The sequence below is a fragment of the Acomys russatus genome, chromosome 8, assembly GCF_903995435.1.
Source record: "Acomys russatus chromosome 8, mAcoRus1.1, whole genome shotgun sequence".
Lineage (NCBI taxonomy): Eukaryota > Metazoa > Chordata > Mammalia > Rodentia > Muridae > Acomys > Acomys russatus.
The window spans coordinates 12,114,091-12,141,457 of NC_067144.1; the positions used below are offsets into that span (position 1 = coordinate 12,114,091).

Consider the following 27,367-nt stretch of genomic DNA (forward strand, 5'->3'; position numbering starts at 1 on the left):
GTGAGACTGTTGTGCACTCAGTAGCAGGCGTGTCACTCTTAGATAAGTTAGAGTCCTTACTAAGTATAACCTCTGTACGCCTTTGCTCCTGAAGTCTTATTCAGTGACCAAAATGAGTGTGAGATGTGAGTGTAGTTAGCTGTTTGTTAAAGAAATAAATCATGATTTCTCTGATCGTTATAGCCACAAGTAAGAATTAGGGTTGGCTTCTGATGCCCCTTGTTTTAGTTTCACAGGAGACCTTCTATTACTGCAGGATGTCATGCCTCTATATAGTAAATGCTTTCCTTTTGGATAAACTGGGCTGAAAGAAGCAATTGTACTTAATAAACAGGAAGCTTCTGTTTGTAAATAGACAGATGGACTGACCGCTTATAAATGCTACTTGTATTCTCTGACCTTACCTCAATTCAGGAAAACACAGGCTAGAAGGAGAAACTGAACACTTAATTTTAGGTGTGGGTTCAAGCAAGCAAGGTAGCAATTAATTCCATTTTGGAGAATAAGAAAATAAGTCTTAAATAGTGACTTGTTCCAAGTTATAGTAAGATGGAGAAATGTTTGTACTGTTTGGTTCTGATTTATATGTATTAGGGCACAGTATATAAGTGTGTGTTTTACAGTTGGTATGATCAGGCCTACAATTTAGGTTTTAGTTTGTAACTGTTTGATTTTTCACCTTTGCATATACATCTGCAACTGAGAGACTGTGTGTGATAGGGCTTCAGTGAAATGGTGTGGAAGAGACCTCCTGTGCCTATGAAATTGATAATTGCTTTCCTGTTTGTTTTGGCCGGTTGTTTTTTTTGTTTTGTTTTGTTTTGTTTTGTTTTTTCACTTCTGTCCCTTATAAAAATATGGATTTCTAGAGTATTCATGCAAAATTAGGGGGAAGATTTAATAACTTACGTATGTTCCAAAATGATGTAGTTTAAAGGTCTTCTTTTCAGGCCTCCTACTTGCTTGCCCTCCACTCTGTTTTGACCTATCTGTCCCCTTTTCCTAGAAGAATCAAAAAGTGAACTGAGAAACACAGTCAGGGGGAGTTTAGCAACTAGCCCTTTATGACTGGCCCGTAGAGACTTTGTTCAGACTTTCTGTCTGCTCAGACTCATGCCTTAGATCAGGAAGGCTGCTGTGCAGGAGCTCTTTGTTCAGGACGAAGTGTGACTTTAGTGGCTGCTGCATAACCAGCAGTGGATGACTGATGCTACATTTTCACAGCTAAAGGACAGATCAGTGCTTTTCAGAAGCAGAACAGGGGCCCAGGTCTCTGGCCTGATTTGGCAAAGCCCTCCAGGTTACTAATGAGCGCTCCTGTTTTATCCCCTCCTCCTTCTCCTCATCCCTCTGCTCTTCCTGTGGGCTCTGTGAGTCTGTGAGGTACGTTTTTAGGAGTGTAGCTATGGAAAACTCCTCTTGGCATTTTCATCTAAATCTTTGGCGATTCTGTGTCTAACCTCCTATGTAGTGTATCCCTCAGCCTCCAACCCCTCTACCCTCCCAGAGACCAAAGCCTCTTTTCTCTTGTGTCAGAGATCTTTTTCTAAACATGATTGTTCATGAGACATTATAGAAGTGTGCAGCTTTGTGTAAGGAGCAAATATTTTCATCTATTACAGTGTTTGTTATAGTTGCTATTGGATGTATAAACAGAGAGCAGATGTAAGTAGGACCGCTGTTCAGGGAGACATGTAGAAAGCAGGGGCAGGGAGGAGGCTGTCTGCTTCGCACTAGGAACGTCTTCTCGTCTCCATTCCCCTAACTCCCTATACTTCCTCCTGCCCTTCCTCCTCCTCTTTTCCCCACTCTCTCTCCCCACAGTCCTTCTATTTCTTTTCTATTTAAAAACAAACACAATTCTTTTATGTATTTTAACTACACTAGCTAAAATTTCCTCTAAATGCCCCATTGGAGAGGCTCATAGCCATAGATTTTACTAGTATCTAGTAAAATACTAGATCTATACTTATAGAGTTTGAGATGAAGACGTGTGGGTATATCTCTTTGTTCATAAGTATGTATTAGTCTTTAAAAAATTAATCCAAATAATGTATATTTAGTTGACTTAATAGCCATTCTTATAAATGTGTATGTTATGACATGCATGTTTGTGTATCTCTCCGTGTGTGTGTGCGCACGCACGCATGCACAGGCATAATACATTTTATACATTTAAAATGTGGTCCAGATACATGTGATGTGCAGCTATTTTAGGAAAGTTCTTTTTTCTTATGTAAATATTAGTGTAGCCAACCCTGTCGTACAGGGTTCTGGTTCTGGCTTAACAGCTTGAAGTGGTCTGTACTGTGCACTGCTCAGAGAGAAACTTAGTAACTAGTTCATAGTCAAGATGAATCCAGTGTGAGCTGTACTTATTCATAGCCTCTCAGCAGGAAGACTCCACAAAGTTTATTTATATAAGCTTGTTATTGTGAGGCCAGCTCAAGTAGCGGTGGATCGTGGTAGCACAGTTTTTGCTGTGTTTTGAACTGTAAACTACTTGTATCCATGAGCAGCAGTAAGGCGGGGAGAGGGAGGCTTCCGCTGAGAAAACTCTCCTCCTTCTTATCATAGTGCTGCTGCTGCCTTTACACCTACAGCCCTTTCTCGTTTTCCTGGCTCTGTAGGCTAATCCTTGGTATTATACCTGCTTTGAGGCCCCTCCTAAGTTAGGAATTCATATATTAAACACTAACTAATAAAGTAGACTAGCAATCTAATTGAGTGGTTTTGTTGTTCCCGTTCCCCCCATTACTGACAGTCATTTAAGGATCATATTTTTAGGTATCTTTTTCATTTTTAAGTTAAAAATTTTCTTTCTTTGAAAACTCATAATGTTTGGAGGACAGAGGTGAAAACTAATCCTGATATGACCCTGTGGAGTAAAAAGGTACCCTAAAGGGCTTTGTTTAGTGGCGTGGTCTCCCTGGGCAAGACCTGAGGCCTGTCCTAGAGCACTGAGCTGCCAGGTCCTGCATTGTTCTCCTGTGCGTTTGCCCGCCGTGTGTGTGTGTGTGTGTGTGTGTGTGTGTGTACACGTTTATTCCCCCTTCTCTCTTTTTCTTATATCCAGACTGTAGTCTCCCCTCCACATTCCCCTCCTAGCCCCCGTCATCCACTTCTCCATTTCTATTGAGAAAAAGGCAGTCCTCCATGGATTTCAACCAACCATGGCAAATCAGCTTGCAGTACGACTAGGCACTGCCCCTCACACTGAGGCTGGACTAGGCAACCCAGTTGGCAGAAACGGTCCTGAAAGCAGGCAAAAGAGTTAGAGAAAACCCCAGCTTCCACTGTTAGGAGTCCCACAAGAAGATAAAGCTACACAACTGTAACACATATGTAGACGGTCTAGGTCAGGCCTGTGCATGTTCCCTGGTTGTCCGTTCAGGCTCTGTGAGCCTCTGTAAGTCCAAGTTAGTTGATTCTGTGAGCTTTTTGTGGGGTACTTGACTCCTCTGGCCCTACAATCACCCCCTTCTCCAGGATCCCTAAGTCTGCCAAATGTTTGGCTGGGAGTCTCTGCATCTGTGTCTAGCAGTTACTGAGTGAAGTCTCTCTGACATTTGGGCAAGGCACCAGTCTATGAAAATGGCAGAATATTATGAGGAATCATTTTCTATCCTAGGTCTCTGGGCTTTCCAGAATCTGGTTCCTAATCCTCCAGGCAGTGTCAGAAATGTGCTCCCTCTCATTGCATGGATTTCAAACTGAACCAGTCATTGTTTGGCCATTCCCACAATTTCTGCACCATCTTTACCCCAGCACATCTTTAGGCAGGACAAATTGTAGGTCAAAGATTTTGTGGCTGCGTAGGTGTCCCAATCCCTGCATTGAAAGTCTTCCCTGGTTACAGGAGATGGCCGGTTAAGGATCCATATCCCCATTGCTAGAGATCTCAGGTGGGGTCATCCTCCTAGATTCCTGGGAGTTTGCATTGTACCAGGTTTCCAGCTTGTCCCAGAGATACCCCCCAGGTTGGGGCAGGATGGAGGAAGAAAGTTCTTGGAGAGACATTCATTCTAGAGATGTTAAAATATGTCCTTCATATGAGTGACACTTGAAAAAGGCAGACACACATTGTAAATAATACACTTACCTTGTGGTCTTCTATAAATGAATTATTTCTATAGATTTGCCCAAAGTAAATCTACCTGAAAACTGGGCTTGAGTTTAGGGTTAATATTTTTTGAAGATGTGTTTGCCCATTTTATTTCATAAAACATGAATTCTACAAGGCTCATAGTTTTTAATTTAATAAAACAACTGTCATAAAACAAAACTGAAAACTCCTGGGTTGCAGAAACTTAACAGGTTTCTTTATTCAGTTTTAAAAATGTTAAGGTGCATTTATTTATTTATTCAATCATTCAGTCAGTCAGTCAGTCAGTCAATCATTTGGAGCAATGCTGGTGATTGATTGCAGAGCCTTGGGTGTGCTTGTGATAAACCCTCAGCCTTTAATGTGCATTTTCAAGCATTAACTACAGTACGTGTTTAGAGTGAGTGCTTTATTTAGATTTGTTTAGAGGCTCTGATAACTAAGGCAAGAAAACTCATCATACAAGTGATGGCAAAAATACAAGTAATTTGAGATATTTCTTTATAATACACAATAAACAAGGTATTCAGATCTTAATGGTTCACATTTAAAGCAAAAAGTACCTTCTTCTTTCTGATATGTTCTGAATGTGTCCAAAAGAATATAGTATGAAACTGTAAAACAATTGGAAATAATTCATTCCTTCAAAGGAATCAGAATTGTTTCACATACATTAAAAAAAAAAAAAAAAAAAAAGCAGATGCTCACGCCAGGAAATAAAATTAGGAAGGACTGTAATAGAGATATTTTTATCTTTCATGAATATAGTCTTGTAAATCTGACCATATGGATGCCAATGTCCACCCACCATCCTCTAGCCCACCATTTGCTGCAGTATTTTCTATTGTGTGTTCTTTAAGCTTTTGGCCATTCCTGGTACCAATGAAAACCCTAATGACCTTGTTTGTGTGCTGTGCTGTACTTCGCCTGTTGAAATTCCATTCCCTGTTTTAAGCTTAAAGCCCTTTAAGGTTAAATAGAATTCTTGCTTTGGTGTCTCTGCAAGGATTGCATTGTTTAGGGTACAGTCCTCATGCTACTGCGGCTGTTTATATGGACCTTTGCTGTCCTAAGAGGACAGTAATATTTGGCAAGAGAATTACAATCCATAGCAGCTGCTCAGCGTGGGGCCTGTGGGTGCCAGGCAGAGGGTCATCTTCTCTTTTTCTGTTAACACAGCAGCAGTCTGTGAAAAGTTAGCTCGGGATCACCACAATAATTATTCTTACAATTAAACAGAAAGCCGGTTTACTAAGTTTTATAGCTTGGCATTTCTTTGCCAATCCAAATTATCTATTTGGATGAAAGACTTTGAAATACGCATTTTAAAAATTGCATTAGAATTAGCTTTAGACAAAACTGCTTTGACTCTTTTCATAGATTTCCCTAACTCTATCTTTTAATTAGGAAAAAAATTAAGTCCAGCTTGCTTTTCTAGACTATGTGTCCCTCTTACTGAGCAGTCATGTTGCCATTTGAATGACATTTGATGACCATATGGAAGGCTGAACAGCCTTAGACAGCAGAGGAGGGCTGACAAGAGGAAGGCTGATTTCCATTGTTTAACCTTGTTTATTCTTTGATGATATAGTTTTCTCCCCCTCTTTGTTTTTGTAGGACATAGCACGTCTTTTGCAAGAAAAGGAGCTACAAGAAGAGAAAAAGAGGAAGAAACACACTCCAGAGTTTGCTGGGGGCAGCACTTTTGGAGATAGCTACTATTATGAAGGTGGAGGTAACAGCCAGTGCCTGAATCATGATCTACCCTGTCCTTAGCCTCAGCTACAAAACTCCCTTTTCATTTGGTCCATAAAGTCAGCTGAGGGATTCCAGACATGTCTCTTATCCTCAGGCTCTGGGTGGGTTTAGATATGTGGCAGTGTTCTATTTGATTTTTGAATTTATCGTCTAGTTTATCTTAATGATTATATCTCATATTTACACGACAGTCATCTTTTGACTTAAAACTTGAATCTGGCCTTGTTACACATGCACTCTTGTGTGCTGAAGCCACTGTAGAGCTGTACGGCTTTCTAATGTGTGGCATGGAAAATGGCGGTGTGCCTCTGGACCAAACATTTCTTCAAAGACACCTGAGTTAGTGCTGTTTAAGTAAAGAAGGTGCATCCTGCATCAGCCACTGGGTAAAAGAGCTTTCTCCACCCTTGCTTCCTTCCTGATGACCTGCAGTAGCAAACTGAGGTCCCTGTGTGCTCATGACCTAGGTTATTGCTCTGCTCCTTGGTTACGTGAAGAGTCCCCTGTGAGGGAGGAAGTCCCTCTAGAGTCCATGTGTCTAGTGCCTGCTTTTCAGTGTGGTGGTGGTGGTGATGGTGTAGTGCGCATTATCGCAAAAGTGTGTTGGGAACAGAACATTTGCAAGCAGGAAACTTAGTTCAGCTCTTTCAGAAATGTGTTACATGAAGGAAATATCTTCTAGTTTCATGTGTTACTGATTTTTGAGGTTTGATGAAGTCTATGCTTCTGGGGTTACCAGTGAACAAAAGTAAAGACAGCTTAGACAGTAACAATTTTCACATCAGTGACCCTGGAGGGCCTTGAGAACCAGCTACCAGCTGCTTTTTAAAAATTCTGTTACATAAAAGTAAGTGTGCCTTTGCATTTAATGAGCAGAGGGAATATATAGAAACCCTTATATACCACGTGTGTGTGTGTGTGTGTGTGTGTGTGTGTGTGTGTGTGTGTGTGTATACATTATTGTAATTTGAGTCTCTTTTCCCTCATTAACATGACTGCAATTGGTTAGCAATCAGTTCTGTGGCCCATATTGGAAAGAGCTTGACTTCTTCCTCTACAAGCTCAACTTTTTTAATAGAGATTTTCATTTCAATATTTTTCTTCTGAAATTATACATTATATCTTACATGAACAAAGAAAAAGTCTTACCAATGTATTATATAGTGGGAGCGAGCAGAGAGTTATTATTCTTTGGTGTCAAGTGAAATCTTAGAAAGGTAGAATTTGGTGGTGGTGGGCCTTATTTTTAATTTTAAAATTTGCTCTTGAAGCATGCCCACTATAATAGAAATAACTCATTTTTCATACTTATGTGCATTTGGCCTTCATGGATGATGTGCACTGCGTGTGCCTGTGGAAGCCAAAAGGCAGTGCCAGAGCCCCTGGAACTGGAGTTGCCACCTTGTGGGTGCTGGCAAGCAAACCCGGGTCCTCTGGAGGAGCAGCCAGAGTTCTTCACCTCTCCAGCCATCTCTCCAGCCCCTCAGTTTTAAGGTTTTAGGTCTGAGAAACATTAGGATAGTAGAATAGACAACTCAAATTCCCATTTTAAGTATGTGTATTAAAATGCTAATACTGAGTAGAGCTGGTACTCAAGCCCGTGTGTTTGGATTACACTACTGGTGCCCTGATGAACCTTTATGATAGGAGATGATTTAAACGTTTCATGGTATTTTTCCCAGGAATACCTAAAATTATATTTTATAATTTTATAACTTTTATAAACTTGTAGAGAGTGGAATAAATGCTTCTTTCAAGGAATTGAGAGACTAGTAAGGAATAGGAAATGTTGGCTACTCTGAGCTCGTATAGGCACTGGTACTTCTTCTGCCTTGTCTGTAATGTGTGTTGTTGACTACCCAGTTCACAGTAAATGCCTTTGACTTAGACCGAGGTGGATTCCATAGGGCGTGTGCTATTCAGCTTGTCTTACAAAGCAACCAGGATTCTTTCCCAACACACGTGATCAGTTCTTAAATTCTGTTTCTTTATCTTTTTTTCCCATTTGATTTTTGCCTTAGTTATATAATAATCATATGCATCAATATGCTTGTCTTTTCAGCTTTTGCTGTACATAAGCTTTAATAAATTTAAAAATGATCAATTACAGATTTTGCATTTGAAATTGCCCAAAATACTTGTGAAATGTTTATAGAAGATAGCATAAATTATTCATCTGTGAATCCATGTTTTTCTTCAAAGCCATTTGCCTTATATCATGTTCATATTTCTGATTCTTTCTTAATCCATGAATAACTTTTGAAGACTACCATTTCAGTTTCTTCGACAACTTGTTGTTTAACAAAGTTATTGACTCTGACTTCCCTTTAGCATTTTTATTATCTATAAAATGAAATTATAAAAATATATTCCTCACATAGATTTTCAAAAGATCAGATAATGTGATTTTGGTAAATGACTTGTAAACTTTAAAGTTTATTTAAGGTTTCATATCTATGCATTTTGTTTAAACGGAATCTTACTTTGAATGACAAACATGGAGCACACACTTAAAATGTAGACACATTTGTATATGTATGTGTGTCATACACAGCACACATAGATTGCCACTGAAGGCATTTATTATATTTGCCAAATAACTTGGTCTTAAGAACACCCAAGTCTTGCCAGCGGTGGTGGTGCACACCTTTAATCCCAGCACTTGGGAGGCAGAGGCAGGTGAATCGCTCTGAGTATGAGGCCAGCCTGGTTTACAAAGTGAGTCCAGGATAGCCAAGGCTACACAGAGAAACCCTGTCTCCAAAAACCAAAGACAGAAGAAGAAGAAGAAGAACATCCAAGTCTCTTTCTGCAACCCAAAGGGGTTGGGAAAGATTCAAGTAGAATTTCCCCACTGTGGCCTCTCCTACTCCAGATTTAAAGATGCCATCATAGGTAAAGTACAGAAAATAAGACAACCATCAATTAACTGTTTAGGAGGAATTTTTTAAAATTGTAGTTTCATAAATTCATGTCCAAACAAAGGCCTTTGTGTTTGCTCTGAGCTTAATGATGGACTGCACTCACGCAGCTCCATGCACACTCTGCTCTACACACTGTAAGCCACCTCTCTGAGTATGGATGTCACTTAATAGTGGTCAGGGTTACATTCGTTCTTTGCAGTAGCCAATCATCTGCTGTGAACAGAGTTAATGACAGTTAAAAGAGCAGATGCTTTTATGATAGAAACTGCTACATTTCATTTTTATTTTTATTTCAAGTACAAATTTGACTATAATTAACTATAGAGAAAATCCTTTTATAAACATCTATTGAAGAGAAAAGATTTTACTCTAGACCAACTTTGAAGGAAATTTCTTTTTCTGTAGGAAATATAAAGGAAACAGAGGTAGTTGAATGGAAGCTCTTTTGTTTTGGTTTTGGTTTTGGTTTTTTTTTTTTTTTTTTGAGACAGAGTTTCTCTGTGTAGACTTGGCTATCCTAGACTCACTTTGTTGACCAGGCTGACCTCGAACTCACAGAGATCCACCTCCCTCTGCCTCCCAGAGTGCTGGGATTACAGGCAAGAGCCACTGAGCCCACACTTGAGTGGAAGCTCTTTTGTAAGTGCTGACTTTAATGCATATTTTCCTTCTTTATATATGTACAGTATTTTTACATACTTTTTTTATATTAGAGTCAAACACCCTGACCCAACCCAAACTCTGCTACTTAGCCAATGCTTTATGGTAGCAAGGAACAGCGTAGTTATTTGAGCATTTTTTCATGGAATAAGAATTTGTTTTTACTATTTCTAAAGTGTAGTAAAATGCTTTAGAAATGTTACAATTACTATGGCCTTGCAAAGTGCTTATTAATTTGCTTTCTCATTTTTTTTACTTAGGCCTGATAAGATCCTATAAAAGTACCTATGTATTATGGGTGTTTTTTTTTTTTTTCAAACGAGGGAGCTTGTATTTATAGCTTATACTTTATTTTTATACATAGAAGACTATGGATGTTTTTAAATATATTTGGAAGATGACCCCTGTTAATGTATTCCGTCTGGAATTCTTTTTTAGAAATTTCCTTGGCAAGATTAAACTAAAATAGCAAATAGAATTAACTCAGTATAACAAGTCACTTATTCCTTAACATTCTCCTCCACTGTCCCCCCGCACTGAACCGGAACCTGGACTTTGCTCAGAGTACCCGGGCATGCTTCCTTTGGCCACATGAAGGGAGGTCTGTGAATCACTTGGAACTAAGCAGAAGTCAGGAGCATTGTGCTATGTCTTTGCTATCACCTCAGTGAGAATGCTTGGAAATCTACGCCTAAAATCTCATCCTCCTAAAAAAAAAATCACTGTTTTGTAAAACTTTATAATTGTTAGCACCTATTCCAGCTTCAAATTGGCTTTTAAAGTCACACCTGCTGCTTGTTGTCCATCATTTTGTTATTGGCAAATATGAACATGTTAAGCTCTTCCTAATCATGGACAGATTCTTTCAGATACAAATGATTTCACTCACAGTTTATGTTTTACCTTTTGGCTATGCATGCATGGACAATTCTGGTCAGTATTCATCTCCACATCTCAATTTGTGAAGTTTCAAAGCAACTGAATCCCCCTAAAAATGTGTTAGTATTGGCTCCCAACTCCTTGTGTAGTGAATTTATACTCTCATTAAGTCATCTATTTTTAATCTTATACCCTCTACCTCCACTCAGACCAGCCAAGGTCAAGGAGGGCCAGGGAATTGGGTTCTGCACGCTCAAGGCTTTGTAGTCTCCAAAATGATGGGAGGACTGTCAAGCAGAAAAAGGAGACGCCGAGGCATCGACTAGAGAGCTTGGAAGAGCTGGAAGATCACTGTACGTCAGAGAGACACCTGCCTTCTTCCAGCTGGGGCAGACGGAGGGATGATGTTCAGACTGCCGTTGAACAGCATGAAAGAAAGCAGGCTGGTCAAGACAGGCTCTGGAAATCTCCACTCCCGAAGATCAGCGGGGAGGTATATCTGACCACTGACTCTTCTAACCACTGGGAGGCTAACAGTAGCCCTCAAACTCGGAGTCAGGAAAAACAGTCCCGACACCATGGCAGATGTTCACCTAAGTCTTCACAGAAAACAGGGCTTCCCTGTAAGGAAGTGGTGTGTGGGAGGGACCTTGGGCAAGGTGATCACAGAGAAAGGAGACATAGGCCCAAGACTCCTCCCTTCTCAGAGGACGAAGAACTGCACTACCACCACAATGCAGGTAATGGATTGCCCTGTTGGAAAACCCATATGTAAATCCAGTCAGTTTAATAAGCATCTTAAACAACCTTTGTCTCCATCCAGTTCAAACTCCTTGAGTCAGATATTGCAGGAGGCACCTGACTGATCTTAGGTCTGTAGGAAGAAGGAACTATCTGTTCTATTCTCCTGTAAGTGTGTACTGTGTTCTTGGAGGCTTCTGCGGGACCAGGTTGCACACGCAGGCATCCATCCCCGATGCTCGGCATTGCTTGTCACAACCCTCCATCAGTTACTCCCATTCTACATTTGGAAACCTCTTGGATAGTTGGTTTCACTTAAACAAGAAGAGCTGGTTGCAATTGAGCTGCCAGTGGGACTAGAAGTACTTTATTCTCTAGATGTCACCTTTCTCACCTGTGAGTGAGGCATCAGACAGGCAGTCTTTTTAGAGCACTTTCAACATGTGGACGTTCAGAGCATTGTTATCAGGGATGTCTAGGGTATGAGATAGCTAGGGCAGGGCATTTTCTAAAACTGGAATTTATGGATTGATTTGGAATATTTTAACCCTATTAGTGGTGCTTACATAATTGAAGCCTAAAAATAATTGTTTTAAGTTATCTTTATATTTGAATATGCCATTCTTAACTCTGCAGTTATTGTTTTAAGGGCCAAGATGCACAAGTTCTCAATTCCTGTAACGAGACAAGGAGAGTGAGGGCTGGGCAGGCTCAGTGGGTGACTCACTATACCAGCATGAACCTATAACAAAGTCAGGCACCCTCAGCAGCTACTCAGGAGACAAACCCAGGGCCCCAGCCAAACATGGCTAGCTCTGAACTCAGCAGGAGACCTAGCTTCAGTGTGGAAAATTGAGAGGGAACAAGAAAAACACCAGATAACTGCAGGGGTAATTTATACATACATACATTGACACAGCACACACTGCACATGCATACTTTTATACCATATATATCCATGCAAAAAATAAAGTTAAAAAAAGAAGAAATTGGTTGTATATAGGAAATAACTCTTAAGATTTGGGCATCCTCAATACTCAGCCCTATAGTTCAACATGGACACAGTAGAGGCATTCTGTGTTGTCTGGAACATACTGGGGGAGGGTTTTCCTTGTGGATCTTATCACTGTCATGGCACCAAGACAGGTATATTGCTAATAGGCATGATATACGTCATCCTGGTTTCAGTCAAAATTTGCTAAGTTGTATAGAGATGGAAAGGCTATTATAACACAAGTGTCAAGGAGGACTGATCTGCTATGGTCCAGTCAGACTTTGATTGTGATTACACAACTGATTTCTAGGCTGAAGATTCATTCTGACTTTGTTGGCTTTCTTGTTATATCTCATATTAAAAAGGATTTGGCTATAAGGAAAATTAAATTTTAGTTTATCATGTCTCACATTAAAAGGACTTAGAAGGAAAACTAAATTTTGGTTTAGCAAGCTATAACGAATACCACACATATATTATTGCTTTGAGCCTTATGCCAGGGTCTAAGCTTCAGAGGCAGATTAATATTTAAAAATGGGTGCACAAACACTTTCATATTTGATGTAGCATGTTAAGAAGACGTGAACAAAGAACTGGGAGAATAGAGCAGAGCAAGGTGGACTTGATTAAGTAGCCACAGGAGGAAGTTACCCTATAGCTAGATAAAATATGCTGGGTCTCATGGGGGTAAGGGAGGAGAATTGGTGACTCCATTAAACTCTGTGTTCAGCTTCTGTGAACCTGAGATGAATGTGCTTGAAAGGCCACTTAGCCTTTAGAGCATTTAGTCATGTGCCAGGGTGTGTAAACAGATTTGGGGACCAGAAACTAAACACCAGATTAGAGTCTCTAGCACTGCAGCTGTAAGTGAACGTTTGCTCTGGTAACACAAGGGTTTAGGACCCAGTGTGACTACAGCTGCTACAGTTACTATTGTGTGAACTGCATAGTGCTTGTCGTTTTATACTCAGCCTGCTTTAGACCATTAGCATTCCCAGTTCCTGTTGGTGTTTGATTTTGAACTTTCTTGGAGTGGTTAAGAGATTACATTAAGAAATAATAACTGGGTACTGGTATCAGCTCTTACTATGGAAAACGGTTGTCTTCTTAAAGATGTGGCATATGCCAGATTCTATTTCAGTTAATGATGAGTAAGCTAGCAGGATGACAACAGAGTCCAAGAACTTTGCAGAATAGTGGTGCAAGAAATCAGCTGAACATGAAATTGTTAAAGTGACGGTTGGTTGACTTTTCATAGAGCAGTTAAACTGGGTCTAACTTTGAGATCAACCCATTGTGCTGTATATCTGTGATAGTTTATGGTTATACAAGCTAACGTCTCACCTTGCAGGACCTTGAATACTGTGCTTGTTGTTGTACAGTATTCTGGCTCACATACACTATGACATGCCCTAAATGTCAAATGGCTTCTTACAAAATATGCATACATACACAGAAAGAAAAAACCCATCAGTTACATTTTGTTTTAATTCATACTTAGTGTAAATTTATCCTCAATGCAAGTATTTTAGTTTCTATTTGTTTGGAGGTAGTGGTGTACACCTCTATTCTCAGCACTCAGGAGACAGAAAAGGGAGGTTCTTTATGATTGGAAGTCCATCCTGACCTACATAGTGAGTTCTAGGACAGCCAGGGTTACATAATAAGACCGTGTCTAGTGAGCTTTCCACTGCATCAAGTTTTATTTAAAGAGAATAGTTTATTTGTGTTCTTTTGGGAAGTCTTTGTACTCTCCGACTGCAGGTGTTAACCAGAAAAGATAAGAAACAGGCTAACTGTATAGAAACTGGACGTATTGCTCAGGGTAGAGCTCTTGCCTAGCATGTCAGCTGCAGCACCACACACACACACACACACACACACACACACGCAGGGAGGAGGAGAGGGATGGAGAAAGAAAAGGAAACAACTGAGATGTGCCTCATCTATTTAAAAGTAGTTTCCAGATTCTATTTAGTGTGCCAAGATGTACCCTTATCTCTCTTTCCATAATCCAGCTTTCCAATACAGTATATACTTACAAGTTTCTCATTGCTTCAGGCCTACAGGACAACATAGTTGGGAAGGCAGTCCTGCCTATGCAGAAATCCATTGTCTTAGGCTGTAACAGTTTCCATGAAGTGAGAATTGCAAATGTCACTGATGTGCAAGGATCTGAATGGATCCTATGTAGTTAAGCCTAGGGAGCTGCTACTTTAAATTCAGACTTCTACTAATGGAATTGTCCTTCTTTTAAACAGGTAGTAACTATGATCTTCTCATCCTGTCAGCTTAATACATCTTTGTTAGAATTTAAAGTGAAATATTTCCATAGTTGATTTCATTGTATAGACTAGAAGAACCCACTAGTGGGAAATATTGAGTGTCTTGAGTGTATCAAGCTGTAACATTTCACTTGGTAGGAATTTGGAGGCATATTCTGTGATCCTCAGCGAGACTTTAGGCTGTTCACTGCCCTTGTCTCTTTTCTGTAGATTGGAGTGTGATACAACAATTATCCATTCACTCACTTTACCCAGTTCACGCTCCCTACTTAAGTTTAGTTGTTTTCTCTAAAATCTGCCTTTCTAAATATGGCCATGAAACTCATAGTTTAGACAAGTATATTCTCCCAACTGCATTTGGTCTACTCTTGAGAATATCCTTGTAAACCAGGCCAGATCAGCCTAGGACTCAGTACCAACCAGAGGTGATTTGTGATCTGAGTAGTCAAGTCCTAGAATGTGTGAGGTAAGAAAGACAAGCTTTCTTTTTTTATAATTAATTATTTTATTTGTGTACATATACATTTATATTATTACACATATATACAATAGATTACCTATAGCAAGAAGAACCATGGCACAATCAGGAATTAATAAATGTTACATTCTTAGTGTTCTGGCTATTTGTATTTGACAGCCTTAAAGAAGACATCTTTCCTATCTTGGTGCATCTAAATTTCTGAATGTAAATCAATCGCCATTATATATTCTCACTATTAACTTAGAATACCTGTCTAAACCTAAAAACATCTTAACCTCTAAACAGTTAAGCTTCATTGTAAAAATAAGCTACCTGGTTTTCAACTCCCTCAGAGACTTGAGAAGGAGTAAACTTGATTATCTGAGTATGCCGAAGACGAGCTTTCTTAACATTCTTTTTTTTAATTAATTCTTTATTTTATATATACATTTATATTATCACACATTTACATTATAAATTACATACAGCAAGAAGAACCACAAAACAACCAGGAATTATATGAATGTTACATTCACAGTGTTCTGGCTATTAGTACTTGGCAACCTTGAAGAAAACTTCTTTCCTATCTTGGTGAGTCTAAAATGCTGAATGTAAATCAGTATCTATCACATCTCATCTCTATCAACTTAAAACACCTATCTAGACCAAAAAACATCTTAACCCCTAAAAAATTAAGCTTAATTGTAAAACTAAATTATCTGGTCTTCAACCCCATCAGAGACTTGAGGAGTAAAACTAATTACATGAGTAAGCAGGAAGTGCAGGTTAGCAGCTTCCAAAGAGAAATAAAACGACAGAGACAGTTTGCTGCCTGAACAGTCACCCAAAACTCTATAATGTTGGAGCATCATCTTCAGCCTTCTGGGTCAGTATATCTGACAGACATATTTGTGAGGCAGGAACTATTGAGGACTTGCTTGCCCTGTCTTGGCAGAGTTTGGTCATCGACTCTGCCTGCATCCAAGCCTGCCCATATTTAGGCAGAATTCTGTCAGTGGCTGAAACAAGGACATTTTGTCCAGCGGCTAGTTTTCCACATTTGAAGCCATCTCTATAAAGAGGTTCTTTAATGCTCATCATCTTCTTTGAGGTGGGCTGGGTGTTGCCAGGAGTTAACCTGTCTTATTGTCAATAAATCTTTAAAGTAGTAAAAAAGAATCTTTAAATGCTATATTCTGTAGGTCTCTAAGCAGTAGTGCAGAGAGCTAGTTCATCAGAATAAATCAGGTCTCCATTTGGTGTCCATTTACTGATAGTTATACTAGATACCTAATCCATGTGGATTCCATAATTCTTAGGATAATATACTCATCCCGATGACTGTAACGTACAAAGGTATGCAAAGGGAAGTATCCGTAATTTGAAATGACATTCACTTTTGCCTTATTTGAGATTGATGGAAGGGTGTATACTTGTATAACATTGCAAAGTAACAAAGCTGATTCTCAGCCAGATCTCGTTGTTGCTTTTTCTCTAGAGGAACACAATTCTAAGGTCATTGCATTCTTTGATTTTCCTCTATGTTATTTTTTCCCTAAAATTTTGTAATGTCATTAACAAATGAGTCAAAGCTGTAGGAAAGATCTAGAGCAAATGGTTTTGTGTATCAGACAGAGGGGAGGCAGGGGCCTTTTTGACACATTCTCACCCCACTTGTAGATGGCCCTGTCTGCTCTGCAGGTGGATGCACAGACTACAGGAACTGAGAGGAAGCTTTTCGCTTTGTTGTCTTAGCTACATTAAAAGTGTCATTCTGGAATCTTCTTTTTCATGAATTCTTTTCATTTTAGTGGCTTTGTTTTTCCTCTTCTCAGTTCCTATTTGAAGACTTCCTTTTTTTCTAGTTTCTTGCATGACTTTCAGATGTTGAGGAACTATATGAGAAATGTTTCTACCAGGCATATTTGGGAAAGTAATGTGGTTCAAATGTTTGAATTGTGTGTGTTACTATTTGATTCCCAGGAAAAATTAATTTCACATGTACCCCACACTACAATTTACAATTTACAGTATTAAATATTAAGGGAGAATGACTTTTTCCTAGTATTTTCATCTTTTAAGAAAGCAGCCCCAGTTTCCTCATTGAATTGAGTTTTTTCTAGGAATAAAACCAAGAGGAATAAAAGAAGCTGTCTCTACTGCAGCACGAGGGAGCCATAGGGACCAGGAATGGTATGATGCTGAAATTGCCCGAAAATTGCAAGAGGAAGAACTTCTGGTGAGTACATTTAAGGTAAAAGTTCAAGCAAAGGAGTAAGGCTGTGTAAGCGAGCTGAATCATCATTCAGTTATCTACTGAACATTATAGCGCTCCATTGCTGGCATTCTGGCTCCAACACTGGTGCCCTTTCTAGGGCTGGGGAAAATCAAGACAGTGGAAGTAGAACAGAGTATAGTTCCCCTTAGCCATGCTTTACTTTCTGTAGCTTTGGTAATCTGTGATTAAAAATAATCCTTTGAGTACAGTGTTATTAAAAGTGATATCTTTGAATATTGAGGTTATTAATCTTTTCCTGTGGCTGATTTGTAAGTTAAACCATTTTGAGTTTGTATGCGTTGAAAAAATAGTCTTTGTAGGGTTTGGCCCTATCTGCAATTTGAGGCATAGCCTAGAGGAATGTATCTTATTGAGTAAGAAGGCATTTTACATCTCGCTGTGTACATTGATAAGCATTAGCAACAGAACTCTGTGCCTTGATTTCTGCATTAATAAGTTTTGGCTGGTTTCTAAAAATATTGTTGAGAGGCTTGCAGATCCCTTCCGTTCCACCTGGTGCAAGGATACCCACTGACCATCAGCGTCAGGCATTCATCCACATCCAGTTTCAAATTCCAGTTTATTTTGTATGAGCTATTTTAACTGGACAGCACAGATCCAGTTATTTGTTGTGTTTCTGATTCACAGGCTACTCATGTGGACATGAGAGCAGCTCAGGTTGCCCAGGATGAGGTCAGTTCATATTAATGAGATTCCCCTAGATTGTGAGAAACAACCTCAAGGCTGTAATTACTGCAATGATATTGCCTATGTCTTGCCTAGGAAATTGCTCGACTTCTAATGGCTGAAGAAAAAAAAGCTTACAAGAAAGCCAAAGAGCGAGAAAAGTCATCTTTGGACAAAAGGAAACATGACCCTGAGGGCAAGGTAGTGTGTGGCCTTTTTTTGTTTTGCTTTGCTTTTAAATGAACAATAAAATGAGAGATGAAAGCAAGACTCTGCTATTAGGATGCACTCTGAAATTTTTATTTAGAATATCTAAAATACTTGCATTACATACATGACTAATGTATCATGCTTGTTTCACAGTGAAAAACATTGAATTCCTACTGCTAAGATTGCAAAGCCCATTTTCATCATTTTCAGAGTGAGACACAGGTTCAGGGATCTATATTTATTACTTATATTGCAAAAATGCCGTAATTTCACCTGCTTTTGAGCCTGCTGTGGTGAGCTGCACTTGTTCTGCTGTCCCAGTGTGCTTTCTCTGCATTTTCCCTCTTCCCCTCCATACAGCTTTCTTTAGGGTTTTGACAGATATAAGACTGACAAGTAAATGCACATCCCTAGCAACCATTGCTTATGTCTTATTACAAGAACGCTTAAGCAGGATCCTCATTAATCAGAAGTAGTTGCACATCATTACTCTACTAGGAACTAACATAATTGTGTGCACTGGTTGTAAGTTAAATTTGACAGTCAGTATTTGAGTGCAAGGTACCACTCAGACCAGTGTGGAAACACCAAGGTATCCTTTCCTGACAGGGAGGGAAGATGCCCAGTTGTGTTGGTGCATGATAGGAGGATGTGCTAACAAGGCAGAGGTAGGAGGTTGCTAGAGTAAGAAAGCTGACAGACACCAAACAAATGGAAAGCCAAGCTGTGCAGAAGAGCACACGAGGCAAAGGAGAATTGATAGAGTAAGGCTTTGGGGAGCCCAGTGTGTAGTAGCTTGGGAGCTTGCGGCCTAGAATCTGTGCTCTCTCTGCACTGTTCCCTACAAATTCCTCTTCTAGGTCTCTGTTCCTGCCTCATAGTTTCAGTAATTATTGCATGGCAAAATACCTTGAAACTGTACTGGTAATGTCAACCTTTTCTTTCTGCTTACTTACTAAGTTTCATTCTTAAAACAAATGGAATTATTTCCATGTTAGTTATATCTCTTTAGCCCACCCATTTTTAGTAATTCAAGATGGAGTCTAACATGTTTCATTTTAGTTAAGCATCCCCAAATGTTTCTGTCACATAAAAGCCACAGAACCTCAGATTCTTTAACCAAGAAAAGGTAGTTTCCTTTTATCAATTCTAAATTAGAGAACAGTAGCCATCTTGCCAGCAAGTATCCTGCCTTTTGCAGTTTCCAGGTTGTGTAACTGCTACTGGTATAAATCCTTTCTTAGAAAACTTGACTTGAAATGTGCTTTGGTGGCTGCCTGGAAAACCTTCGCCCTAAGTCAGATGTACAGAGAAGAGCTTAAGAGCTCATATCCAGATTCCACTGACTGTGTCTTCTAGCTCTGGTCAGCTGTGCAGTTCATTACTAACTGTGGCTGTGCATGTCTGTGGGGATCATGGTGTGTGTGTGTGTGTGTGTGTGTGTGTGTGTGTGTGTGTGTGTGTTGTGTATGTGACAGAGAGAGAGAGACAGAGACAGAGAGAGAGACAGAGAGAGAGAGAGATTGCTTCTCAAAAAAGAGCTTTGTCTGGGCTTTTTTGCATGTGCGCTCACTCATCTGGTTACCCAGGCAGATTGCACGAGTCCATTGTGTCTATAAGTTTTTTACTTGAATGGCTACATATAAAAATACTTTATGCTATTTGTCCAAATATAGCCAGAAATTCCTTAAGGAAAGCTTGTTAGGTTATAGATGTTTTCTAAACTTCTTTCCTTTTGTTTTTCTGTCCACAGTCAAAAGCAAGATCAACACATTCAAAGTCAAAAGAGAGTGATGAAACACAGCGTTCCAAGGTTGACAGGCCATCAAGGTAAGATGACACCTGAAAAGGAGAATGAGGAAGTTAGCCTTGGGTTAGGAAGGACATGTCAGTTGTCTGAGAAGACTGACCTTTCAGTGGAGAGCCAAAAATCTGCAAACTGTGAGTTAGTTTCAAGTGTCACAGGGTTTTTCTCAAACCCTATACAGAGTCCTACATTGGATTATATAAATCATGTAAGGAATATTTATAATAGGCATTGGGATATAAAGGGAGACAGTTTTATTTTGTTAAGACTGTACATTTAAGGAGTTTGTGCCCTCAGCTAGAGAGATGAGATTAACTAATTTCTAAATTAAAATTTTATATTTCAAACTCCTGTTAGAGATGAGACGACAACTCACTGTATAAGAACATTTGTGTTTGTGTGTGTGTGTGTGTGTGTGTGTGTCTGTCTGTCTGTCTGTCTGTCTGTCTGTCTGTCTCCCTGCCTGTCTGCCTCTGTGGGTATGCAGTCAGATGCCTTGTTGCAGATTCAGTCTCACTGTAGCAAGTAGCTCACTGTACTCAGTGCTCTTCCTGACTCACCCAGTCATAGCATGGAAGAACTTCTGTCTTTTCACCTTGATTAATCAACAGTTAAGTCTAGAGAAGAAAGTTCTTCTTTCTTTATTAGTTTATATGGATTTTGTAGACTGTTTAATTAAAACATGAGGAGAAACCTTAGATGCAGAAAGATGGCATGGAGAAAACAGGGTAGAAGAATAGGGGGAAGTTCGAGTCATGGAAATTAATCTATAGGTAAATAGGAACAGGAAGCTTTAGTGTTTAGCAGGAGGGAGCTGTACACATGGTCTATACATTTCAAGCCCCTAGATGAAAGTGTACGGAGAGTTTCACAGGGGACCTGGCTTCAGTTCCTCACCATCTACATGGTGGCTCCTGACCATCTAAACCTTCAGGTCCCTGTGACATGATGCTCTGTCCTGGCCTCTGTAGGTACTGAATATGCAAGTGTAGCTGGCGTGTCAGCTGCGTTCCTTTCCTTCTACACTTCTCCGCCCTGATTAACCCCCAACACTAGATAGAAGGGAAAGGGGTGAAGTTACCATTAGGCTGCTTCCGGCTGGTTAGGGTCATCCACTTCCTTGGGGAAATTTGATCTTCACTGTCAGGATATCTAGTTTCTTGTTTCTTTGCACATGACTACTTAACAAACTGCAACCAATGGCAACTAAGAGCAACCAACCACCGACTAGCCAAAAATAGCCATCTTGCCTCTCAGGATCCTAGCATTTGTATATTCTATGAAAAGTTCCCAGAATTCCAAATGTCTCACAGAAACTTTCTGCACCTGGCAAAACAGTGCCCATTGCAGAACATGAGGCAAATCATAGTCAGCTCCCGTGAAGCAGTCCCATATCCCCACACCTGGGATTAAAACATATTCTTACAACATTTCTGTGGTTTTTAAAGAAACTAAAATTATACAATTCTCACTGCATATATACTTATAGGCAAACACTCATACACATAGATAAAAATAAATAGAAATGATGGGACTGGAAGACTGGCTCGGCCCTATAGAGCACTGGCTGCTTAGCGCGGTGCCACTTGATCCCCAGAACCCATATGGCAGCCTGACCATTGTGTATCTCTAGTCCCAGGGGATCCAGCACTCCTGGCCTCCTCCAGAGGCACCACACAGGTGTTCCACAGACGTACATGCAAGGAAAACACCCATATGCACAAAAGTAAAATACAATAAAAAGAAATAACAAGAGATAGATATGTTTAATCAGATTTGAATGTTGGCGTGCATATGTATTGAACTATACTACCTCATAAATAGATTCTACTTTTATGTTTTTATGTATCTATAACAATTAGTTTAATTGAACAAATAGAGGCTAGGTCTATAGCTCAGTTTGTAGAACTGCTACCTGGCATGAGAGAAACCCTGGGTTTGATCCCAACGCTGCGTAAACTGGGCATGGTGCCGCATGTGTGTTGCTCCTAGCAGTAGGGGAGTGCAGGATGAACAGGAAGCCAAAGCTGCTCTTGTTTATGCAGTGTGTTCGAGGCTAGGATACACGGAACCAGGTCCCAAGGGAAGACTGAAAAAGGAAGGAAAGAAAATACCCTAAATGTAGTATTTCAAAAGCTCTGAATTAATTAACCTTGGCTTTTAATTCTTACTTAACTTGTATTAAAATCACTGCACTTTGGCATGGCCTACCTCGCAGGTATGAGCGAGAGCTAGAGCTGAGCTCTGACCCCCAAACTCAGGCAAAACTGGTCATGCTTGGTGGGCACTTGTAATCTTTGCACTTGAGAGGCAAAGATGACATCCTCAGTACAAGCTGGGTAGCTAAACTACCTGATACTGACAGGCTCTGGGTTCAGTGAGCCACTGCCTCAAAGAGGTAGAAAGCGATTGAGGAAGGCATGCGGCATTAGCATCAAGCCTACACATAACACATGTGCGCCAACACAAGTTAGAACACCTGCACATACCACATACACATACATACATACAAACATACATACATACACACATACAAACATACATACATACATATATACATACATACATACATACACACATACATACATACACACATACATACATACATATATACATACATACATATATACATACACACACATACATGCATACATACAAACATACATACAAACATACATACATACATGCATACATACATACATACATACGGGTGTATGTGTGTGTGTGTGTATGTATGTCAATTTTTTCATGTACGTTTAAGCTTACGTGCTTTCAAAAGATAAACACCTTTCAACACTGGGTTTGTATTGCTCTGAGAACAGTGTAACATGATGTGTGTAAATTGTGTTCCTCTTTAGTGTCTGCTAAGCACATATAGGATGTTTCCATTTGTAATTCCGCACATTCCTACAGTATCCAAGCAAAAGAAGAGGCAGGGAAAATACCTGGGTTTTATTTCATCAAATGAGTTCAAATCATTTGTAGGGGTGTTTTTGGTCAGCCTGCAAAGTCCTTTGCCTCTTTTGAACACTAATATCTTTGACAGGCGATAAAACAGCACTTTGGGATGGCTGTTTCTTAGGTTTGTTAATATTAAAAACAAGTTCACAGAATATAAATAGGTCCTCTGAAAACTCCTGGGCATTATATTGAAAGTGAGCAGTCAAATGTTCTTTTATAAAGGCTGTTAGGAATAATTGTGGAGTGACCCATACATAGAATTGCATGTCTTCTTTATGCTGAAAGGATCATTTCTTCTAAGTATTATTTGCTAAAATATTATATATATGAGAAAACAACCGAGTAAGAATATTATGTAACATTTCATAGTTTAAAAGCTCACATACTTAACAGATTTGTGTGTACGTGTTGCATAATGTGTTTCCTCTTTCATATTTAACCATGATGGAAAGGCTGAGTAACTAGTTGCGTAGAGCTGGTCTAAAGAATAGCAGAACGTGGGTTTCCACAGTCGTTCCATGTGATACTTCAGCTTAGCAGTGGCATCAGCACAAAAAAGAAAAGAAAACAAAAAACAAAAAGCAGGCCATGTAACGCTTAGAATATATGCATTGCTAAAGTTCAGTTTCTTGTTGTGTCTCACGTTTCTTCCTCCTCCTTGTGTGAATTAAGAGACAGTCAAGCGTGTGGGTGAGCTTCAAGTGAGAGCGTGAGAGGGTGTGCTTAGGGACGCTTTAACTCACTGAGGCTGAGGCTGGGGCCTGTGCTCTACGCCACTTCTGAGAAAAGAAAAACAAAACACAGGTTCAATTCCAGGATTTTATACTGGAAATGTCAGTTGCTATTTTAATTTTTACCATAGAAAAGTGTGAAACTTACAAATCTCCTTCACTTTCTATCACATTCACATGAATACCAATTATATTTATCTGCACTTGGTCATCTTTTGATCATCCTAATACTTAAACAGAGCTAAGATAAGCACTGTCTCTTAAAGAACATTTCTTTGCTGTTACAAAGTTTGTAGTCTGATGGGTATTTACCCAGATCACTATGGTGATTTTGTTAAGTGACGGGAGTAAAAACACTGGGTATGAAAAGCCTTAAGGAGCCACTTAGCCTGGCTGGGGTGCACACAACCAGAAGAAGATTTTTGAAGTGAACTCTGAGTCTTACTAATTAAAACTAAAATTTCACGAGAAGAGAAGGAGCAATTAATTGTAACACAAAGCCTCAGAATAAACTCTTGATTTTTAAGAGGTTTCCCATCTTTCACCATAAATAGAACTAACTTTGAAACCGTCATCTCCATTGCCAACGCGATTGTATAGGACACAGTGTGTCTAGGTATGTCCAAGGATGTCTGCTGGGAAGCGGTCTGTTCTAAAATGGCTGCATAAACGAGATCTGAACAATAGCAGCATCAATAGATATGTTAATGTGCGAGAGGAATATTTTGCTGGGTTCCATCCATAAGAAGAACTGTAGGCAACTGTTGACTGCTGGGAGAAGAACTGGCCTCTGCCAGGGATGAGGCCCTTGTTGGTTGTCAGTGCAGAGTGCTCAGCTGAAACCATACACACAGAAAACACAAGTGTGGGCATGTATGTATGTGTGTGTATTTGTGCATATACATACATGTGTTACATACATATGTAACAAATAAAAGAAAAGGTAACTATGAGTGGCATGTCGGCGGCTGAAAGAATGAAAGAGAACTAATTAGTTTTTCAATTAAAAATAAAATATGTAATATTTGAAAACAGCTGAACAGAACAACATAGCAAGAGAAGTGAGGGCAACTTGGAGTGAAGTGTTTGTCCCTGCAAAGCTGTCCGGTGATTTTTGTCTTCAGATTAGGGGTCCGTGCCAGGGATAAACATACACTTTGCTTGGACCCGGCTCTCTTCCTTCCTTACCCACCTTGTGAAGCTAAGTCCTAAAGTTACTTGTCTTGGATCAGTTTTTCCTAATAAATCTTTCTTCTTCTTCTTCTTCTTCTTCTTCTCCTGCTCCTCCTCCTCCTCCTCCTCCTTCTTCTTCTTCTTTTCTATTTTTAAATGAAATGTATTCATTTATTACATCCTGATCATAGCCCCCTCCCTCCTCTTCTCCCAGCCCCACCCACCCACCCTTTTCCTAACAAGTCTTTTTTTTTTACTTTTGTTTTATTAATTTATTCATATTACATCTCAATAGTTATCCCATCCCTTGTATCCTCCCTCCCTCCCACTTTCCCCCTATTCCCCTCTCCTATATCTGTGACTGAGGGGGACCTCCTCCCCCTCTACATGCTCATAGGGTATCAAGTCTCTTCTTGGTAGCCTGCTATCCTTCCTCTGAGTGCCACCAGGCCTCCCCATCAAGGGGACGTGGTCAAATATGGGGCACCAGAGTTCATGTGAAAGTCAGTCCCCACTCTCCACTCAACTGTGGAGAATGCCCTGTCCATTGGCTAGATCTGGGTAGGGATTTGATGTTTACTGCACATATTGTCCTTGGTTAGTGTCATAGTTTGAGCAGAACCCCTGGGCCCAGATCGGCCTCTCATAATGTTCTTCTTGTCGGTTTCTAGAAGCCCCTGGATCCTTCTATTTCCCCATTCTCTCATACTTCTCTCATCTAGAGTCCCAATAGGAAGTCTTCCCCTCTATCCCACTTTCGTGATAAGCAAAGATTTTCATGGGACATGACCCTTGGGCTAGTGTCCAGATATAAGTCTTATGTTAACTTTCTAAGGTGTTAGGAATGTCAGTCAGCATTGAAAAACAAACAGAGACAGTTAATATTTGTAAGCACATAATTTGGGTTAAACTATTACCATGCTCACTGTGCTTAAAGTGTGTTTATGTATATAGCAAAAACAAAAATGTAAAATAATTGAAATTAAAAATTATTTCCAAATGACATGTGAATGTTTGAGACACAAGGATAATCCCTACCAGACCTTAGTTCTTATATCGTGATGATCTAATTGGGTTTAGTACAGATTTTGACTTACTGCTTCCTTTTGGAAATATAAAGACACCTATTTCATATGTGCAGGCACTGCTTTCCCTACTGATACATGTATATGGCTCTGTGTTGGTCAGAGCATTGTTCATGTTAACAACCATGTTGTCTCTTTGCTTGTGTTGTCTCAAGTATATACACTTGCGTTAGCCATTCACCTCATCTGACCATGCTACCATGCAAACTTACGTTGTAGGTTCTTTGACATGGGTAGAATTCTCACTATACAAACAGATTGCCATTTCTTTTTGACCCTTCCAGGGCCCCAGGAAGAGATTTCTGCTATGGATAAGTAGAGAAATTCAATGATTGTTTGATTTGTAGATTGTACAGTCAATTTGTACCAAACTGACTATAAACTTTTAATATTCAACATACTCATACCTCATGATTATATGAAGCCTCCTCTAATGCTGTTATATATTTGATATATAATAGCCTTATCTGGTTCCTTGTTAAAATGCAAAATTTGAATGTACCTTTAGAAAATCAAACAAAGAATTAAACTGGTTATTATTTTTATTTCCATCAATGGCAAATATTTGCAAAAGTCTATTATAAATAATTTAATAAATAACTAGTTTAATAAATAAATAAGATATTTAGAATTAAAAAGTTTTCTTTCTCTTTGACAGAAAGCCTTGTAGGTGGCTTGCACAGAAAGTTGTATGCGTTTGAAGATGAACTTTGCCTCCTAGTGGATAAGGCAGCTACCATTGCCTGTTCTTGGTAGCTTCTGCCCTTTCTGGCTTCCTGTTTTCTTAGCAGTTTTATTAATTTATTCACTTCCTTCTTTCTTTGGGAAAAACATGGCAAAATGAAATATATTAATGGCAGGCCATTCTCATCACATCTCGTTCTGTATCACAGTGCCTCACACATACTATTGGGGACATGTTTAGAAAATTATAAGCATCAAGACCAGTAAGATAAAAATAATTTATTCAAGGACATGCAGCAGTCCAGAAGCTGAACTTAGAATTCTGAAGCACTGTGGCACACACAATCTACAGAGAAGCTTTGGCCATGTTGCTCAGTAAGAGATGGAACTGTGGGAAACTCTTCAGATTCCTGATATTCTGTCATCTCCCTGCAGGCCACCGCCACCTATGGTGATGGGCCCTGAGGAGCTGGATCCCATCCATTTTACAAACCAGCATAGTGCCACACGTCATTTCTCAAAGTCAGAGTCCTCACACAAAGGTAAGGAACATCCTCTGTAAGCCTCGTGTGACAACAGGAAATGAAATATTCTCTTCTCCTTATGGGAGTGGATAAAACAAGCTATCCTCCACTCAGTAGTTATTAAAGCACAAGAAGGCAAAAGTAAATTGCTTTATAGTTACTACAAGGTTTTCTATGTATTTTCACTTTCCTCCAGGGAGAGGCTTTTGTTCTTTCGTTAAATTTTGGGAGGGAATGGCAGCCCCTCCTTAGATTGGACTGCTTTATTTGTACAGTTTAAACTACTGAAATCTGAAGGGGGAAGGTTTGCAATGCTGACAAATTCTTCTGTTTCATATTTTTGGAGCATTTCAAATGTAGACTTTGCAGACTAGGGCTGCCTCAGCTGCCATTCTATAGTTGTACTGATTAGGAATGAGAA

General features: G+C 39.6%; 1 protein-coding gene across 3 annotated transcripts in view; it reads left to right on the forward strand.

The window, feature by feature from the left end:
- Ccdc50 (coiled-coil domain containing 50) overlaps positions 1 to 27,015 on the forward strand; it is a 51,706-nt gene extending 24,691 nt beyond the window's left edge. The window contains exons 5-11 of one of the 3 annotated variants that reach the window (XM_051150799.1): positions 5,723 to 5,840; positions 10,536 to 11,066; positions 16,930 to 17,045; positions 17,733 to 17,777; positions 17,868 to 17,972; positions 19,735 to 19,811; positions 26,864 to 27,015. In XM_051150799.1, coding sequence (XP_051006756.1) covers positions 5,723 to 5,840; positions 10,536 to 11,066; positions 16,930 to 17,045; positions 17,733 to 17,777; positions 17,868 to 17,972; positions 19,735 to 19,811; positions 26,864 to 26,984 — 1,113 coding nt within the window. In that variant the 3' untranslated portion in view covers positions 26,985 to 27,015. The remainder of the gene's footprint in view (positions 1 to 5,722; positions 5,841 to 10,535; positions 11,067 to 16,929; positions 17,046 to 17,732; positions 17,778 to 17,867; positions 17,973 to 19,734; positions 19,812 to 26,863) is intronic. The other 2 variants (XM_051150800.1, XM_051150801.1) reach the window with 2 other exon arrangements.
- Positions 27,016 to 27,367: the final 352 nt, after the last annotated feature.